This window comes from Notechis scutatus, chromosome 2 (assembly GCF_049901735.1).
Source record: "Notechis scutatus isolate UNSWTSFEM ecotype Mainland chromosome 2, rNotScu1.2, whole genome shotgun sequence".
Lineage (NCBI taxonomy): Eukaryota > Metazoa > Chordata > Lepidosauria > Squamata > Elapidae > Notechis > Notechis scutatus.
This window is the reverse complement of record NC_142010.1, coordinates 52135930-52156339: the sequence shown is the minus strand read 5'-3', so window position 1 is coordinate 52156339 and position 20410 is coordinate 52135930. Positions and strand designations below refer to the sequence as shown.

Below are 20410 nucleotides of genomic sequence, written 5' to 3'. Positions count from 1 at the left end.
TGCATCAGCCATCTAACTATGGCTAACTATTTGCATCAGCCATCTAACTATGGCTATAGCATACGCTGAGCTGTTCTTCAAAAAGAATTGAGCTTAAGTCTTTGTTTGGACATTTGTATGATGTAGAATTGCATTTTCTCCTCCTTAGATCTGTATTCTCATTACTGATGGAAAGTCTCAGGATGAAGTTGAGCAGACAGCCTTAAAACTGAAGAATCAAGGCATTAAAGTCTTTGCAGTGGGTGAGTGATCTTACAGTGTAGGATGGATATCAAATAAGGACCAATTTAATGGGACTTTCTCCCTCTGCACCAGTCACTACTTCTCATCACCTCCCCCCTTGTTGTTAACTGTTTGCTGAAAGAAAAACATATTGGATGGGTGGTACATGAAATGCATATACCAGTTCTTACTTGCCAGATTAGGGCTAGGTAAAATTGAGAACATTGCAAGCACGGGATGGGCCCTCTAGGTTTATTAATCCTGGAATCACTCCCCTCTTAAATCAGATTATAGTATCTTTTGAAATTACAAGGGTTAAATCAGACTTTGCTTATGCCTCCAGTAAGCCTGGGGAAGTCTGCACTTGTAAACTGAGGATTCAGCTATACAACTATAATGCAACACTCAGACTAACTATTACAGAAAGCAATTGTTTATTAGTGCATTGTTCTTGATACAAAAAGAGATATTTTTCCAGATTAGAATTTAATTTTTTTTTTAATTAAGTCCCTGACTCTTCCACCAATGCAACTGAAGTGCGTCAAAAATAAAGGTGAATATGTCAGTTTCAGTTATACAGAAAACACGAGTATTATTTTGGCAGGAGAAATCCCTAATGCTCTTATTAAATCTCAATGCTTTTATTAAATCAAACTCAAAGCCACAAAAATGTACAGGCTTTCAAAATCTCCACATTTCTTCATCAAGCAAGATACTCATCTCACCACCCTGATTATGAAGACATTGCCATTTTAATATCTTTAATAATGCCTCTTTTCCTATTTTTCCATGATCTTTTTTTAATGTATTGCCCACTGAAGAAATCTCAAAGGGCAGGGCAAGAAAATTACATGCATTCTTGGCATTTGTCTAAGAAAAGCATAGGCCTAAAATGGATCTCAGATTAGAGATGTTTGTGTATAATATATGTGTGTGGAAGCATATTTTTCTTAGCAAAACCATAAAAGACTTCCAGTATTCCCCAAGCATTTTTTTGAAGGAGGACAAAATGTCTCCCCAGAGAGCTTGGAGCAACTATTACTGTTTTCTACTAAGTTTCTGTGGTGGAAATTTAGCATATTTGGATTAAAAACAGCTAGGACAAGAACTGGCAGAGCTTAACTGGTCTCAACTATTCTTTAGGGCAATAGGCTAGAGTTTTTCTCAGCCCTACCTAAAGACATTGGGTACTGAAGTGCATGCAAAAGATATGCCCTTCCGGGGAACTCAGATTATAGTATATTTCCAAATTATAAGGGTTAAATCAGGTTTATAGCTTCAGGAGGCCTCCATATATTTGGCTTAAGGCTTCCATATTTCTTTCCTTTGGTGAAGTTGGCCAGGGGCTGATGGGAGTGAAATCCAAAATGTCTAAGTATGCCAGTTTCTCAATCTCAATTTAAATACTAGCAAAACTTACCTTGGTGATCAAAACCCAGTTTATTCTGAGACTGGCTCCCAGTGTGAAAAAGATTGACTACTGCAAGAATATTGCAGTTGTTTAAAGGAGGTTTGGAGCTGAAGCAGAGTGCTTCTTTTCTGTCTCCTTCACCCAGGTATCAAAAATGCAGACCGAAAGGAGCTTGACCGAGTGGCTTCCACACCCACAGAAGATTATTCCTTCTATGTCACTGATTTTAAAATCCTGGCATCCCTCCTGCCACTGGTGTCCCAGAAGGTGTGTGCCAGCACAGGAGGCATCCTCCAGACAATAGGTAAAGGATTTGGAGTTCGGTGTTTGGTTTAATGTTCTATATAACTTTCAGAACTTTCCCTTCAGTGAACATCTGAATTTTGTTCTTTTCTTCTTTCCATGGATACAATATTGGAAGAAGTTGAGGCCAGGGCCACTGATCGGTTGCAGGAACTGGGCATGGCTAGTCTAGTGAAGAGAAGGACCAGGGGAGACATGATAGTAGTCTTCCAATGTGTGAGGGGCTGCCACAGAGAGGAGGAGGGTCAAGCTATCTAAAGCACCTGTAGGCCAGACAAGGAATAATGGATGGAAACTGAAGGAGAGATTTAACCTAGAAATAAGGAGAAACTTTCCGACAGTGAGAACAATCAACCAATGGAACAGATTGCCCTTGGAAGTTGTGGATGCTTTATCACTGAAATTTTTCAAGAAGAGACTGGACAGGCATCTGTCAGAAATGGTGTAGGGTCTCCTGCTTGGGTGAGGTGGTTGGACCAGATGACCTACAAGGTCCCTTCCAACTCTGATCTGATCTGTTATCTCTGTTATCTGATCTCATCTTATTGTTGATTTAACGTGACCCAGCATATGGAGAGCATTCTATATTTCCATTGCAGGCCCCAGGCCCCACTGATGTCAATGCTGCCACTCTTCATTTGATAGATCCTTTCAGTTTTTCTGAAATGCTTAGCCTTTTCTTTCCATGTCCATAATTGTCTGGAATGGTATGTGTCAACAAGAAACCTGATTTATGTTGTCCGCTCTGATTCCCTTCCCCGTCAGGTGCCTACAATGGTCCTTCCAACCTGGCTTTCATGGAACAAGGAACAGACATGCTAAGGATCCGTTGGACAGCAGCTGGTGGTCCTGTAATTGGATATAAAATTCAATATGTACCTTTGACTGGCCTGGGGCAACAAATCATGTCAGAAAGGCAGGAGGTGAGTACTTTTCATGATGCAATCCTCATGCTTCCTTGGAGGTAAATTTAGCTATGTTCAACTATAATTTAGATCAGTTTTAATGTGGCAGATGTATATGTGCAAAACATCCATTTTTGGATAATTCTGAATTGTTCTATTTTTCTTCCAAGACCACATTAGTCAATCCATTCTGGGGCTGATATAGCAGTTTATAGAATGAATATATGAAACTTCTGGAATAGGAAATGTTTTGTGGTGTTCTGGGGGTGACATTTCCCAGATAAAATATTATGGATACAACTAATGCAGGGGTAAGGCCCTTTCTGGCCTGAAAAGAGGTGACAGGTACATTATCAAGGTCATGATATCTTAATCACATTCCCCCTCCAAATTAAAACAACTTAAATACTAACTAACATTGTCTGTTTTCAGACTAGCCCATGTTCCAGAGTGTTCTTCTAGTTGACACACATTGTTATAGTTGACATAATAATATTGATTTTTTTGTTTATAAAAAAGGCTGAACTGTCCAGTGTCCGCCCTGCATTCTAAGGGAGTTGTCTCATCACTTCATCTTTTTAAGAATATAACTTGTTTCTTGAGCCAGTTACCCCATCAGATTCCTTTGTCCGCCATCCAGTTCTTATTTACTTAAAGTCCTTTTGGCTGGAGAACAGAGCTGTCATTTTCTTGTGTTTGTTTGTGTGTGTGAATATGAAAGTATTTAGAATAGAAGAGACTAACTTTGGGGAGTGGTAATTTGACAAATTTGGGCCCTGCTTCAATCATCTGTTATTCTGTCTAAAGTTGTTTTAAGCAACACTTCTGTCTGATAAATTGCGATCAACACTTTAGTACAAGGAATGAGAGATGAACATGTGATACAATTTGCAAGTAGTATAAGATGAACATTACATGTGTTAAATGATTTGCAAGCAATATGCAGTAAACATAAGATGAATAAAGTATTTTTCTTTTTTATTATTTGCCTATAAGAGATTTTTATTTTTACATAAAGTCCTAATGTTAATGAGTGATAACAGATCCATTCTGGATACTAAACAGGTCAGTGTGGGATCTGGTGAGACAAGCACTGTACTCCGTGGCTTGAAAAGTGGGACAGATTACCTGGTCACTGTTATAGCTCAGTATGCCAACCGCATTGGAGAATCAGTTTCTGGCAAAGGACGGACACGTGAGTAATATTGAGATTCTGTAATTTATTTGACATTTCTTGATACATTTCCTTTTAAAATTCCTCCCAAATAATTCCAAAAGTTGGTGCCTTCAGATTTCTTGGGTATAAACTCCCATTTGTGCTTCTTTGGGTGTGTCTGTATAGTCTTGTCATGTATAATATGTAGAATTTACAGTTATGTAGTTTCTGTGTAATACTATAGTCTAGGATATAGCCACAGTTTTTTGTTTGCAAAGACAGAAAGCTGGTGAATTGAATAAATTCATAGCTATCTTCTGGGAAGCCAATAAAAAACTGAATAAAAAGTCTGATATTGTCATGAATTTATTTCTGGACAACCCTGGTAATACAGAAGTTTAAGCTCTTTTCCAATGTGGCATTGGAGTCCCAAATAGCCTCCAAGATAGGGTAGGTATGCACTCACCATCTCTTTTCCTAAAATTTGGCTGCATTTTTCCAAACCCTGTGCACTTGCCTGGTACATTCTTACAGGGAATTACATTACCTTTGAAGATGTCTTTATTGAGGTATCATGCCAAGAAACCTGAATGTATACCTCCATGTATGTCATCAGGAGTTGTGCTCAGCTCAAAAATGACTTCGTATTAAAAAAAAATGCATTAATTTGTCAATGTGTTCCATCCCCATCAAAATATTTCCCCCCAATATAGCTACCTCACATTATTACAGCTAGGCTGCTATTGGACTGGCCCCAGGAAACACTTAATGTGTGTTTTGAAACTACTGCACTAACTACAGGTCCATTATTAGTATTAGTCAAAGTCCTGAGATTGATCTTTAGAGCCCTATATAACTTTGGACCTTGTGTTCAAGGATTTTCTTTTCTCACACGTGTCTTGTCTGCACCATTTTTATAACTTTCACCGTCTGAAGTTAGGAAGAAAGGTTGTTCTGTAATACTCTTTTTATAAAACCTGTTCATTATCCTGTATCATTTTTAAATGAGTTGCCGGCATAACCTTACAATGGCGGGGTTTTTTTTTGCAACCATTATCCCACCAGAATGTTGGGGTTACAGCCAGGGGAGGGATTCTACCAGTTCGGACTGGTTCGGGCGAACCAGTAGTTCTGTTGAGCATTTGGCCCCGCCCACTCACTCCTGCTCTTTCCTGTGCTTTATTTCCTGGGGTGTTTTTTTAGCACAGCTGATTCGCATGGCAGAGCGGTTTGCCGTGCATCAGCTGTTTCACTCACCGAAGATGCAGCAGAAGGTAAGTAAACTGAGTTGAAAATGGGTTGTTTTAAATGTAGAGCATGTGTGCAAAGCGCACGCTCACCGAACCGATTGTTACACCGGTTGAATCGCACCACTGGTTACAGCTTTCATTTGTTCCAAGCAACCTATTGGTTGGGGTACAGGTGTTGTATTCCTGGAGCTCTGAAGGGAGTTTGGCTGGAGATGGCTTTGCCATTTTGTTCATTTAGCTCATTCCACTGTGAGTTAAAATGACCCTGCAGATTCCTATTAGTATAACTTCTCTCGTAACACAATGTGTCTGGAATTCATGTGAATGTGAAGGACCCACCCCATTGATTCTTTGTTTTCCTTGCAGAGATGCTGACTGGAGTGACAAATTTTCGGGTGTTAGAAACTGGACCGTTTTTCCTGAGACTATCCTGGGCAGCTGATCGGAATGAAGCCCTACAAGGCTACAGGCTCACTTATGTGGCTAGAGGTCAGTGTAAAACTTGACAGGGGGGTGATCTTTGGGATTAAAAGTGCTAAGTTTCAGAAAAGATTCTTTACTCAACAAGCAAATAATCCAATTGCTTCAGGAAATCCTGGAGCTGAACTGGAAGTACATGGCTGGTGCTGCAGCTTCCCCTTAACCTCATTGGTAGCTTTCCATCTCCTGATTCACAGGGATAAGGGGAAAACAGGAATTGCTGTGTTTCTGGTGAGCTTGCAGTCTAGCAGAAAAGCGAGTCCTTCAGCAGAATGGAGCACATTGTCTGAGAAGAAGACAACCACACTGCACTTCCCAGTCCTGTAACAGCTTTTGTTTGTTGAGGATTGCTCTGAGTAGTCAGAGTGCTTTTTAAAAAGAACAGAAAGATTGATTTGGGGAGAGGATAATTTTATCCTTTAATTTTCAATGTTCCCTAACTGTTCCCAAACATCACTGTAATTATCAAATTACCAGAATTCAGGGTTTCCTGGGCAAGAAAGTCCAGGCTTGGGGAAGTGGACCCTACTGGAATATTCACCTACGACTTGTTTGTGATGTGCTTGGCAGAAGCTGCACCTGGAGCTGCCTCACCCCAGCCTGCAGCCATGCTGGTGCTTATAGCCTGGCAACTCTCCCAGTGCCTCACCCACCCAATGTCTGGCCACACCTGCTGCCAAGGGAATTTATCTGCCTAGCAGAGAATTCTGGCCCTGTGGGCACCAAAATGAATGTTGATGAGATCACCACCAACTGTTGCTTCTGCTTGCTGCTTTGCTTGCTGTGACTCAGTCAGAAAGAAAGTTTGTGCAAAAAAAAAAAGGAAGGGGTGCCATTTGTCTGCCAGTGGTCTCTAGATAGTTCTTCTAATCTACAGTACTTTAGATTAAAAATGGCCTATGCTAAAATAATCTCCATTCCTTGTTCATCAGTTAGAGATACATGTTCCATGCAATACTAAATACTCAGAAATAGAGGATTGAGGTGTACATGGGATCAAGTGGAAAGCAACTGAGCCCAGTCCGGAGATACGTGTAAGCTGGACTCCTGTAGCAAAGAAGTGTGTGGGCGACTTTCAGTCCTAGAGCCACCTACAGCCTATAGCCTAGTTCCATATAGCACGTGGCTTAATTTTTCAAAGCTCCCAGAAAGGATCAGTTCAGATTTCTGTGAAGTATCTGTCTCGTCTCTTCAATCTGCTATCGGGGGAAGACAGAAGAGAGTATCAGAAGGAAAGAAAGTAAGAAAAAGAGGAAAAATGGATTAGAGAGATTAAGACAAGGTCCAGCAAGAGAATGGATATTCTCCCTCACTTTTGGCTCTGACTCAAAATGACCATGTGGCTCTGGTCAACTGTGTGCGTTTCCTTCAAGTCACTGTTGACTTCTGGTAACTGCCTGGCCAAGGTCTCTATAGCTTTCTTGGCAAGATTTTTTTGGAGGAAGTTAATTGCCGTTGCCTTTTCCAGGGGCTGAGAGTAACTGACCCACAGTCACCCAGAGGCTGGACTAAAACTCACAGTCTCCCAGTCACCCGGTTTATAGCTTGATGCTTTAACCCAGGGGTGGGCAATTAATTTCTGTCAGGGGCCACATGGAAAATCAGATCTGCGTTCGAGGGCCGAACCAATTTTATAAAAGGCCATTATAGATAGATAGATAGATAGATAGATAGATAGACAGATTCTTCCGCTACAAATAAACGACTGTGTGTGTGTGTGTGTGTGTGTATGTATGTATGAATGAATGTACCCCCTCAGTTTACACAAGTTGGCCACTTATAAGATAAAAAATAAATAAACGCCCACCCCCCAAAACATAACTTCTCCGGTGCCCACGGATAAACTGTGAACCACCAATTAGTAGCAGGACTGACCCTCCCTCTTGAACCAACGTCTAATTGGGGGGAGCAGACCGGCCTTCAGTCTCTTGCGAGAAACTGCTGGCTAACCCTGCAAACCGCTTGCCGAGGTGTGTGTGTGGGGGGGCTTTCGCCTGCCTTTCCCCCCGCCAGCCCAGCGCCCATCCCGCCGCCGCTTTTGCCGTTAAACCACGAGTCCTCCTGGGCACTTGGGAAGCCCACTCGGCAGAAAACATCTGTGTGCCTCTCCCAGGACCTGCCCGCTCCGCCCAGCCAGGACGTCCACCACCGAGCACGCCTCGGTCCGGTTGCGAGGTCCCGGCACCGGCGCGCTGAGGGTGCCGCTGTTCTCTCCCATCTTACCACAGGGGAAGGCCGTGCGTGGGAGGTGTGAAGCGCCTGCTGGTGCTCGGGTCTACGGGAATACGCATCACAACAGCGGGCGTTAGGGGAGGAAGGAGGCGGCGGCGGTGGAGCTGTTGCTGCTGCTGCTGCTGGCTGAGAGGCGAGGGAAAGGCGCGCCCAGGGCGCAGCGAGCCAGATGCCCAAGAGCGCACGGCGGGCCGCTCCGAAGCCAGGCGCGGGAGAAAACCGCCCCAGGCCCCCCCCCGTGCAGGTCGGGCCCTCGCCGCCACTGCCAGTCCTGGCTGCTCCAGCCGCCAGTTGCTCCTTGAGGCGCAGCTCTTCCAGTGGCCCCGTTGCGCTTCTTGTGCTCCTCACCACCGGCGGTGCTTGGGGCTCTGCCTGAGCCGAGCCGCGTCGAAGCTGCAGCGGCCAGCTCAGATCTCTTGGTCCCGGAAACCCCTCCACCGAGGTGCCTGAGCCTCGTTGGAGGGGGATTCCCGGGACCAAGAGATCTGAGCCGGCCGCTGCAGCTTCGACACACCTCTTCCTGCCGCTCGGCTTCACCATCCCGTGGCGCTGGGTTCTGGAGTGCAGCCCCAAGGTCTGCCGGCCGCGGTGGGGAGCCCGGAGCTGCTCAGCGGGTGGTTGGCCAAACCCCAGAGCGCTCCTTTGGCGCTGCCTCCCACGCCCCCTTCAAAATCAAACGCGGCTCAGGCGAAATCAAGCGGGGCTCCATCGGTGGCGGCCGCAAGGGCAGCGCTCGGGGATCCTTCTACCGCAGTCATGATGGAGGGGCGGGGAGGCGAGCCGGCAGCATCCCGCGCTCCTCCCAGCTCGGCGGCTTCTCTCCCCGCGAAGGGACTGCTGCGAGACCTCAACAGGTTTCAGCTCTCTTCGCTCCGCCAGGCTCCTGCCCCCGTTTCCTGCTCCGCCTGACAAGCCCGCCAGGCGCCCTGCTCGCTCTCCGCCGCCCGCCCTCCACCTCAACCGCCTCCTCTCGACACGTCTGAAAGCAGCCGAAAAGTGGCCGCAGTTACATACGGACCAATCTTCGGCGGGCCGGATTAAAAAGACCAATGGGCCGGATGTGGCCCGCGGGCCGTAGTTTGCCCACCCCTGCTTTAACCACTACAAGTACTCTCAACTTGCATTTCCCAGAATGCTGGAGTAGCTGGAAAACTTCTGGAAGATACAAGGTTGGGGAAGACAGTTTTAAAAAGAAGCAACCCTCATTTATCAATAATTTTGTTTTCCTGAATTAGTGATATAATTCAGTCTTTAATTTTCAATGTTAAGAAATCAAGAATGAAGTCCCAATAAGAATTTGAGCTGTAATTTTATTGGCATTCTTAAAGTAGTTGCACTATCCGGTGATCTTTTATGTTTCTCATGACTTTTTAATGTACATTTCTAAAATTATCTTTGTTTTTCCTCCTATAAGGTGAAGCTCAAGCTCAAGAAGTGAATCTTGATGCCAGTTCTACTTCGTTCTTGCTCAGCAACCTTCGACCTAACACTGACTATGTGATAACATTGTACCCAATCTTCCCACATCATACAGTAGTGCCTGCTGTAGTTCATAGCCGAACACGTAAGTGTTGCCTAAATTAAGAAAGCAGAGCCTTGTTCCTGGAATTAGCTCTGATTAGCCTGGCTAGATGTTACAGAGTGCAGGAGGATCAAAGGTGCCATGAACAGATACTACAGAGAGCGGGCAGGTGCCACAGCAAGCACTACGGAGTGTGGATGGGTGGGTGCATACCATGGGCAGGCACTACAGAGTGTGGGTGGGTGGGCAGCTGCTTCAGCCAAGCACAATGGAGTGCTGATGAATGAGTACTGTGGGCAGAAGTGATGGGGCATAGGCAGATGGGTACCGTGGATGGCCATTACAGGGTCCAGGCAGGCAGTGCCACAGGCAGACACTATAGAGCACAGGTAGAGAGGCAGGCGAAAAAGTGGCAGTGGGAGAGACTTGTAGGAATGACTTGCAACTTCCTGCCTGCTTCCCCACTGACTTTGCTTGTGGGGAACCAGCAAGGAAGGCCACAAATGGTGCGCATACAACTGTGGGACACTGTAACTGTTTTGCAAGCCAAGTGCCTGAATCATGATCATGTGACCGACTGCAACAGCCTCAACTTTGAAGACTCTTCATAAGTTCCTCTTATTCAGGACCATCATAACTCTGTTCACCGAACAAGCAGTTGACATCCAAGGACTATAATCCGATTTGCCTGTTGTTAAATCCGGCCCTGATTAAGCACCTAAGGAACTATAGGCTTTCCAGTGTTTATTTTATACATGAAGTAGGCTTTGAGAAATGTGAGGTGCCAGGATTGGGACTTTTTTGTCTTTAGCTGGAACTCTTTTAGTAGTCTTTATAGTCCACTATAAAGATACTGGTTATGGGTATTATTGGCTAGTACAGCCATAAAAGCATCCATAACTTCATAACTGAAATAGGGAAATCATGCCTTTGCCTTTCATAAACTTGAAGTATAATTGCTTAAATATATGAATTCTGTGAGAAAATATGGCTCAGGTAGATTTGGGTTCTAGGATTATTGATAATTAGATAGTTGAAACATCCTTCTGCTCATCTCGATTGGCTTTTCTCTCTCTATCTTCAGTGAATTTGGCAGGATTGCAACAACTGAATGCCCAGGACATCTCCTCCCAAGGGATGCTGGTGATTTGGAGGGGTATGAGTGGAGTTACTGCATACCGTGTTACCTGGGAACTCCTCTCAGGTATAACTGTTCACTGGTACTCTTTGATGTTATGTAAATATTATACTACCCACTCCATAGACTGGAAATGATGTTGAAGATATCAAAATTTCCATTCTGAATAACAAATGGGACTGTTTTCTAATTAAACATCTATATGTTTTTTTTTTTTTAAAAAACCAATTGTTACAATGAAAAAAAACCCCAATGGAAACAGGACCATTTAATGGCAAACATAAATCATGTAGACCTGAAAAAGGCCTGAAAATAGCTTGACTCAGGCTCTAAATAGCATTATAATACTACACAAACAGGTATATATTACACACAAAAACACAAAAATACACAGAGATATAGAAAGGCACAAATTATATGAATAGTTTCTTTTTAAAATATGTATTCAGCATTATATTCATAATATTTAATAATATTTAAAAGATACACACTACACACTCTATCCATATGTAATGAATTAATATATCTTCTAGACGGGAGATAGTCCTGATATGCATGATTTTCCAGTCTAAGTATACTTTTACAATAATTTTTAAATAGGCTGCTGTGTAATTAAGTTATAGGTTTGCCCAGAAATCACTATGTCAGGCTCCAAAATTCAAGAAAGACACAAAATTACTTCTAAGCAATTTCCTTTATTGCTCCTCACCTATAGACAGAAATCTTGCCAAATTAAAGCAACATCGCATCATTGTACACTGAGAACTTCTAGGGAGGAGTTATCTTTCTCCCAGCCAAACAATATAAACTTTGCTGTCTCGTGGCCCAGTGGAATACAGCCCCTCCCTCCTAGGAATCCAGCCTACATTCCACCACACTATAGCTCTGTAATTCTTGGTTTTGATGGGAAATTAATGTATTTAACCTTTTAATGTGCAAGCTTATTTACATGGATTAGGAAAGTCCAATAAGGAACTGATTATGAATCTTGGATGGAGTGATGACACCTATCCACAATTCAAAATTTGAAAGTGGTGGACTCTTAAGTGTTTCGATAAATTTCGATAAACTGTCCAAACCCCTATGATTTTATTTTCTTTTTCCAAGAAATTTAGTAATTAACTCCTATGTTCCTTATTTAGAATACTCCCAAGTTAATATAATTCATTTCCAGTTAATTAATAGATTAAGAAGTTAGGAGTAGTATTAAAAGTCCACTGTACCCAAAAGGACATTGTCTTGTGGCAATGACAATGTCTACAGGCAATATCATTCCAGTGATATGATGAGAAGTGAAGAATTAAGGATCTTTTGCTGAATGTGAAAGGAAAGTAAAAAAGGTGGACTTCTGCAATTCAGCATGTGGTCATGTAGTTCACAGATGCATGTTCTGTATGGATAATGGCTAACAGCTTCTTTGCATTTTTGTTTTGTATTTTGAAATTTCTTAGGTCAGGGTCGTCAAACAGCTGATGTGGATGCTAGCATGAATTCCTATTTGTTAACAGGACTGCAGCCTAACACTGATTATCTAGTATCTGTTGCACCACTCTATGGACAGGTAGAAGGTCCCAAGGCCTCCATTAGGAGGAGAACAGGTAGGTGCACTTGGTGATGATTGTTTTTGTTATTATTACTAATGGTACTATACAGTACTACTTCTGCTGCTGTTACAATAACTATCACTGCAGGTAAAATATGTACTATGGAATAATTGTTAGCATTCCATTTATAAGCTGTTTTATAGCATGACATGTTAAATATTAAGATATCAAACATTAAAATTGATTTAGGGAAGTATTCTGATTCAAGTTTAAAGATGGCATACTGTTTACTATGTATTCAAAGGAAGCAGAGAAAATGCAACAGATATTATATGGTAATTGTAGCTGGAACAAAGAGATGTCTAGGTATGTTCAAGTCAGTATATGAATATTATTTATGTAGCTCAGCTCAAGTCCATCTTTAGAAAAAGTGCTAGGACTGCCTGTAATAGTGAATTTGGATATAGATTTTTACTTGTTTCTCTTCTTTGAATAAACTTGTCCCATGGTGATTAGGCTTGGATCCAAAGATTGTAATAAATGAGAGGCAATTAAAACTTTTCCTAATAATTCAGAACTTTACTATTTATTTTTGTTGCTCTTAGAAATAGCCCAGAATCTTAGGACTATCGCTGTTGACCCAACATCAATTAAGGTTGCCTGGAATATCATCCCTAATGCTAGGGGGTATCGTCTGGAGTGGAGAAAAGCAACAGGTAGGCTGGCTAAATTTGTACAATGAGTGGTAGGGAAGTTATAGGAATTGTGGATGGAGAGAATCTGTTCCTTTCCCAGTCAGTTCCAAATATTTCTAGGATATGATTCCAGAGAAGTTTCTATAAAGAATATAGTTTTCATTTTCTTTTTAAGTTTAGAATAAGCTTCTCTAACCTGATATCCTCTATCATGTACTATTATAATTTGATACCTTATCTAAGAAAGCCAGAAGTGATGGGAATATTGGCTAAAGAGAATGATTGTTGCAAAATTTGATGGAATTTGGTGACCTAGATCTCGGTGGTAAATGAGACTAAAGACACTAAGTTGGACTATTTTTGTTCTGTGTTATTCACATATATTTCAAGTTCATTAGTTTGTTATGTTTCATTTTGATGCTAAATTATAAATAGTGTTTATTTTTTTGAAAAACCCATTGAATGTTTCTATTTTCCCTCTTAAAATATAATGCCTTTGGATACATTGGGGAGGGAATGAACTATGATTATGCCTTAATGTTGAAGAGAATTGAAAGTTAGGCAACGACTTAGTTCAAGTATTTATGTCAGAACAGTGAGACATAGGGATAATACTTGCTTGTTTTCAAATCCATAAAGGTCAATGCTAATTTCTATCTTGTATTGATTTCAAGGAGCAGATTCTCTCAAATCTGTCTCTCTTCCCACCAATGAGAACAGCTACACTCTGAGTGGCCTCCAGCCAAGCACGGAATATCATATCACCCTCTACACTTTGTATGATGGAAAAGAAGTAGCAACCCCAGTTACTATCTCAGAGACAGGTGAGAAAGAGGAAATTCATGCTCCCTTTTATTCAGCTAGTCACATTCGTGGCTGAGGCTTTTGGTTTTCACATCATCTTTGCTGAATGAAAGTCGAAATTTCTCTTTTAGGGGTGGCACCTTCAGTGGGAACCATCTCTAACTTGAGGATCATCGAGACTATAGGAAACAGAGTCCGGCTATCATGGCTAGGAGTCCAAGGGGCCACAGGATATAAGATTGTAGTACGCAATATGCAAGGTGAGCACACAGGAACAGCTGGTTGATAGGAGTGGCTTGATAGTGGCGGCTTGCTGAAAATCCAGAAGTATCCATTGAGAGGAGTAGATGGAAGAGCAGAAGTGTACTAAAAGGAGAAGAACAAAGGCTTTCCAAGCAATAAACAAAGTATAGTCTGGAGCAGCGGTCGCCAACTGGTGGACTGCGGCCCACTGGTGGGCTGTGAGAAAATTTTGGTGGGCCGCACAGAAATCTCACCCCCAGAACACTTAATTTAACCCCAAAGCAATTAATCCAGGCTGTGCAGAAACACAAGGCTATGCATCCCACATAGCCCGCGGGAACCCTCCCCGCCCACTCACTCCTTACCCAGCAAACTTGTCTGCTAAATTGCTATTTTTCCTTTTTCTGACCATCAGCTGTTCTGCTGTGCCAGGAGATTTAGATTAGCTAGGAAGAAGGAAATGGTTGGATTTCTTGCTTTCTAGCTAGTCTTTGGATCTTTGGCTCTGCTTTTAAGCACAGCTGCACTCCCTTAGGACTGAAGGTTTTATTATTCAGTGCAGACTCCCTGCAAGCAAATTTGAGAGACTGAGCTAGCCTATGGCAGTTAGATAATTCACTGAATGATTCTGTGAGCAACTCAATCTACCTGCCTGCTTTGCCTGATTTTGGGTAAAAGTTGCTCTTTTTTTATAAAAAAAATCAATATTTACATACATGGTGTGTTGTGAGTTAATTTTGTGAGTTTGCTTGGTAGCAAATTTTATGAGTTTGCTTGCAAGCAAATTTTATGTGACAGACTGAGCTAGCCAATGGCAGATAGATAGATCTCTGAATGAATCTGTGATTCTGTGAGCAACTCAATCTGCCTGCTTGCTTTTTCTGATTTTGGGTAAAAGTTGCTCTTTTTTTTAAATAAAAAATTCAGTATTTATATAAATGTTTATAATATTTACATCAAGCCATGCCCAGCCAGTCACATGACCACCAAGCCGCACCCACAAATTAGGCCACACCCACATAACCCGTTAGTGGTCCCTGGGATTTAAAATTATGAGTTTGGTGGTCCCTGAGGTCCAAAAGGTTGGCGACCCCTGGTCTGGAGCATCTCTTCAACATCCTTCTTTTTTCTGTTTTTCTGGGTTGAAGGGCATATTCTGAAGGGATACTTTCTTGCAAGTTATAGAGTCTTGATAAAGCATCACCTCTAGTCATTTAAGTAGTGCATCTCAAACTTTTTCCTTTATTACTCAAAACCACTTATCAAAAAACCCTTTTTATCCAACGTAAGTAAAATATTTTAAGTCAATTTAAATGTTCCTATTTTGATTAGATAATGGATTCATGTGTTACCTAAAGAAAAACTATTTAGGTATTTTACTCAGGTTTGGGAACCACTAAACTAAAGAGTTTTAATGATGTTCTAAGGAAGAAGCATCCTCAAAACTTGTTCAAGTTATCAGCATTGGGAGTAGAGAGAATAGAGATAGGATAAAGTAGGATAGGATAGGTCACTTTAAATGTACACTAATCAGCATACATTGAAATGAAAGGATAACTATTAGAGATGGTACCTGGGAAATAATGGAAGTAGGAACAACACTGAGATGATTCACACCTAAGTAGAAGAGTATAGCAAAACAAATCTTTTGTTGAAAGCTGCAGTGATTTGTTTGTGGCAAATGAAACTCTTAGTTTATTCTCCTCTCTCCTGAATCCAAAGACCACGAAATCTAAGATTTATTTTTATGAAACAGGCTTTGGATTAGAAAGCCATAGTTATGAGTTCATGTTTGCAACTATTGTGGTTTCTGCTGTAGATGGCACTGAGAGGGTCCGACATATCCCAGGCTCCCAGACCACAGAGAACTTAGTTGACTTGAAAGAGAACGTCTCCTACGTGGTTCGTGTCTCAGCTCTTATTGGCAGCCGTGAGGGTGATGCCGTTTCTCTCAACGTCGGAATCCGTAAGTCTGTTAATCCTGTCTCTAGGCTCCACTGTCTCTTTTGCTGTCTTGTTCCCCATGGGGAATCGCTTTTGGAATGATTCACCTTCTGATATTCTAATAAAGAGAATATTTTTGTCCTCAGATAATGTATGTAGAGCAACACTATAGGGGAGGGGGAAAAAGAGACATTGTTATTACAATTATTAGAATGGGTATGTTAAAAAAAGGAGCCAGAGGTTTGCCTCTTTGTTTCAAGAACTTACTCAACTGTTCTCTCTATAAGCCCAAGCCATCTATTACATTCTTCCAGTAATCCTACTATCTGTTCATCTGTGGCAGGACCACCATTAGTGGACAGTGTATCAAACCTGCGCATGGTGCCAGTGGGACTGGGTCGTATTCGGCTGCTGTGGAATCCTGTTCCCAGGGCTACAGCTTATAAACTGGTGATTGTCAACACTCAGGGTAAGGACCTTCTGCGTGCCTAGATAATTCTGATGCAAGAGGATTCAAGTTGTACAAAGCAGAAAAGGACCTAGTGAAGAAAAAAGGGGGAGATCACATTTTTCAAGTTGGAGGTGGGAATATAGAAGAGTCTATCTGTCTATTTATCTTCCTCCCTCCCTCTTTCATGTCCTGCTTTATTCTGTATCACTCAAGGATGCATACATAAATGCTCCATTCTCCAGTTTTGCTCCACTCCAACAGCAACTCTGGGAGACAGGCTGAACTAAACAGAGTAATTGCCCCCCCCCCAAAAAAAAAGGAGTTGATAAAGGGAATTTGAAAGAGGGAGTCACTTGGAGAAGAAGCAAAATGAGAGAAAACAGGAGAGTTAATTGGAGTTTTTTTAAAGGTCTAAGAGGAGAGGGGAGAAAAAATGAAGTCAAAGGTTAGCTGAGTGATTACTGGGTGTAATTTTCATCTAGTAAGGAATGGCGAAAATGGCATAGGGTGGCTACTGACCATGATCTTTGGAGCTGTTAAAACAGTGCTTACTGTTTAAGTGCTACCATTAATTATACAGTAGTTATTTGTGGTTTCATACCAGCAGTAGTTATATTTTGCTTGTATATAACTGTTATTTAATTAATAGTACCTCAACGGTCAGGCTTTTACTTAACACTAAGCCACAGTATGATTTAGTTTGTTTGTTTTGGGTTTTTCAATAACAAGCCACTGTTTTCTTAGTATAAAGAAGAATCTTGGTTTCCTATTATGTAAAAAAAAACACAATTATACTAAGTAATTATAGTAATTATACTACACTAAGTAATTACAACTTATACATTAATCCAATAAGCAAATGCAATGTGTCTTTCCTAGTACTGAACAAAACTCTGGGGTATGAATGTGTGTTTGCAGCCATTTGAGTTAAAAGAGGAATGTCTTTGGAGATTCTCAGTCATCTAGGTTATGGTTGTCCCAAAGGTGCTTTTTCAAAAGGCAACTGGACTTTGCAACCCTTAACATTTATGAAGATGGGGAAAAATGCCCTGGGGTTTGAAGGACAATGAGGAGAGAAACAGGGATCACCTGGAAGCCCAGAGTGAAAATGGTGGGAAATAGTAAAAGTGCTTCAGGGACACACATACACACCACTTACTTTCTTACTTGATTGCATCTCACATTTGTGGGTGCCTTATGATTAAAACAAACAATAGCAAAATCCCAAAAATAAAAATATGGTAAGAATATAATAAAATTCAAAAAAATATAATGTGAAACAGTGATCCCCAACCTTTTTTATGCCGCGGCCCGGTATCCCCAACCTTTTTATGGCGCGGCCCGGTACCGGCATCAGCTGGGCGCCGCCATCTTGTTTTGATGAAAATGCTTCGGTGAGCTTTCGGGAAAGCTCACCGAAGCACTTTTCATCAAAACAAGATGGCGGCGCAGCTCGGTGAGCTTTCAGAAATGGCTTTCTACCCGGAAAAGCTCACGAGCGCGCCGCATCTTGTTTGATGAAAAGTGCTTCCGTGAGCTTTCTACCCGGAAAAGCTCACCGGAAGCACTTTTTCATCAAAACAAGATGGCGGCGCCCAGCAAACCAGCGGCCCAGTAGGACTTGTTCCACGGACCGGTACCGGTCCGCGGACCGGTGGTTGGGGACCCCTGATGTGAAAGATCTGAAGATGAGTATATGACCCAGTGTTGAAAAATAATGTTTTTGTCCAACTTAGACGGAGAGATGGGGTTACGGTGCTTACTATAGCTTCCCTTATTACCACAGGCTGATTTTGCTTCCTTTGCATCTTGTTTCAGATCGATCGGAGGAAACAAGAAGAATCCCTGGAGACCAGAGTTTCTTTGAATTGCAAGATTTGAAGGAGGGCGTCACATACTTAGTACAAATAACAACACAGTTGGGCACCCAAGAAAGCATTCCTGCCACCCTTACTTTTCAAGTTGGTACGTTCTCTTTTGAAGCCAGAGGTGCCTCCTTCTCTTGTCAACTGTATTGTGACTTTTTTTTTAACCTCTTCAATACAGCACAGTCATTATGACAGGTAAAGGCCTAGCAGTAAATCTTGATTTGATGCAGCAGTAACAAGGCAGGAACATGCTCCTTCTAATGTCTTTTAAAACTTAGGTTGCTTCAATTGTGCAATTCTGGGCTTCTCATTAAAAACATAGAATTGTGAACTACGAGTCTTTGGCACTTATTCTATCCTTGTTCTGCAGAAAGATCAGGATGGGAGAAGCAGATAAACATAGCTGAGGACTTTAGATAAAGTAGGATGCTTCAACCCTAGCTCCCCACCAAGGGCTGAAAAGAATGCCTCATTCTCTGACAAGTTGGTTGCACAGGTCCTTGAGGAAATGTTCACAAAGAACAGGAAGAACAACTCTAAATACTATATGTGAAATAATACATATCAAATAATAACCATTTGTTGTTTTTCAATGGTTATACCAAGGGTCTTCAAACTTGTCAAGCTTAAGACTTGTGGACTTCAACTCCCAGAATTCCTGAGTAACATGACTGAAGGAGGAATTCTGGGAGTTGAAGTCCACAAGTCTTAAAGCTGTCAAGTTTGAAGACCCCCAGTTTATACTCATTCCTTCTTCTCTATGCTTGATCTTGTAGAAGCTCCGTCTGTAGGTAGCATCAGCAACTTAGAGGCAGCTCCATCTGGGCCCAATCAGTTGCGTGTTACCTGGAATCGGGTTCCTGGAGCCACAGGCTATAAAGTGAAATGGCGATTGAGAGAGGGTGAGTTTTGACAAGTCATAAAATAAGGCATTCTAACTGCTGAATTGTACATATTTGGATTTTATTCTGCTTGAGTATTGAAGGGTGGTGGTAGCATGATGTCAAGGAAATACAGGGATGGAAGAAAACAAAATGCAAATCCAGAGATATTTTGGATGCTTCCTATTGGAGAGCTTTTTACCATCTTTTTTCCTAACATTAGTGCTGCTGTTCCAGCTTTTCTTCCTTAGTGGCTTTTCCTTGGAAAGAAAAAAGTATGGAAGAAATTGAGATAAAACACTGAAAAGTAACAAATAGAAGATGTCCTTATCTTCATTTCATTTCATTCCATGAATGAGACAGGACCATCTTGATGAGAAAGGCCTTCTCTGAAAGCATATTCTAATGCTACAGAGTTGTTTTTAATAAATATCAATTTATTAAACCATGTGACTTTGAAGCAAATTAAAATATTCCTAAAACCCAGTCAAGCTTGGCCCTGAAACTTAAACTTCCTACTGGATCCTTGTGAAAGTTGGATGCCCCCCCCCCCCAGTGGTTACCTTGGGGCATAAGCTGCACTTCTGTAAGTGAGAATTCCCTTCAGATTAATTTTGCATCTGGGCAGAATTTAATACTTGCCTATAGACTAAAAAATATTCTACTTGGGTTTTTTCTTTTTTTGGCTTCCTGTTAAAACAACAACAACAACAACAACAACAACAACAAAACAGATCAGTTGCCATTGAGGCAAGTCAGTGGACTCAAAAGATTAAGCCAATAAGCTTTTAAAACTTTGCAAAACCAAATAATTTTCGAAGAGGAAACACTAGTAATCTGATAAAATGCTAGAGTTTATCTGTGTCTCTGAGCAAGCTAATCTCTTTGCAGTTCAGAACTATTTAGGCAGTTAGTTGTCACTTCTAAGCAAAAGGTGCTTAACATTAAAATATTTCTAAGCATTCATAAGCACAGACTGAATTGTTGTTCCGTTGCAAAACATGTTAAAACAGGATTAGTGACTTTCCCCTTTGAGAAAATTTTAATTATATAACAGATTTTATACACATACACACATATTAATATTGTGTATAAACCCCTCTGAAGATAAGCCAACTCAACTCATATTTTTAACTAAAACCTTAACCCTCAAAATTTTCATATCTTTTTAATTGTCACAATTTTCCACAGGTGGCACAGCTGGTTAGACGCTGAGCTTGTTGATCAGAAAGGTCGACAGTTTGGCGGTTCGAATCCCTAGCACCGTGTAATGGAGTGAGCTCCAGTTACTTGTTCCAGCTTCTGCAACCTAGTAGTTCAAAAGCATGTTAAAATGCAAATAGAAAAATAGGGACCACTTT

General features: G+C 41.6%; 1 protein-coding gene across 1 annotated transcript in view; it reads left to right on the top strand.

Annotated features, from left to right (window-relative positions):
* The window catches only part of COL7A1 (collagen type VII alpha 1 chain), a 133585-nt gene that overhangs the window by 12712 nt on the left and 100463 nt on the right, over positions 1-20410 (top strand). The window contains exons 5-19 of the mRNA XM_087954709.1: positions 149-242; positions 1779-1937; positions 2702-2859; positions 3907-4036; positions 5614-5736; positions 9374-9523; positions 10566-10685; positions 12071-12217; positions 12769-12879; positions 13533-13682; positions 13794-13922; positions 15725-15871; positions 16193-16318; positions 18119-18265; positions 18945-19070. Coding sequence (XP_087810835.1) covers positions 149-242; positions 1779-1937; positions 2702-2859; positions 3907-4036; positions 5614-5736; positions 9374-9523; positions 10566-10685; positions 12071-12217; positions 12769-12879; positions 13533-13682; positions 13794-13922; positions 15725-15871; positions 16193-16318; positions 18119-18265; positions 18945-19070 — 2017 coding nt within the window. The remainder of the gene's footprint in view (positions 1-148; positions 243-1778; positions 1938-2701; positions 2860-3906; positions 4037-5613; positions 5737-9373; positions 9524-10565; positions 10686-12070; positions 12218-12768; positions 12880-13532; positions 13683-13793; positions 13923-15724; positions 15872-16192; positions 16319-18118; positions 18266-18944; positions 19071-20410) is intronic.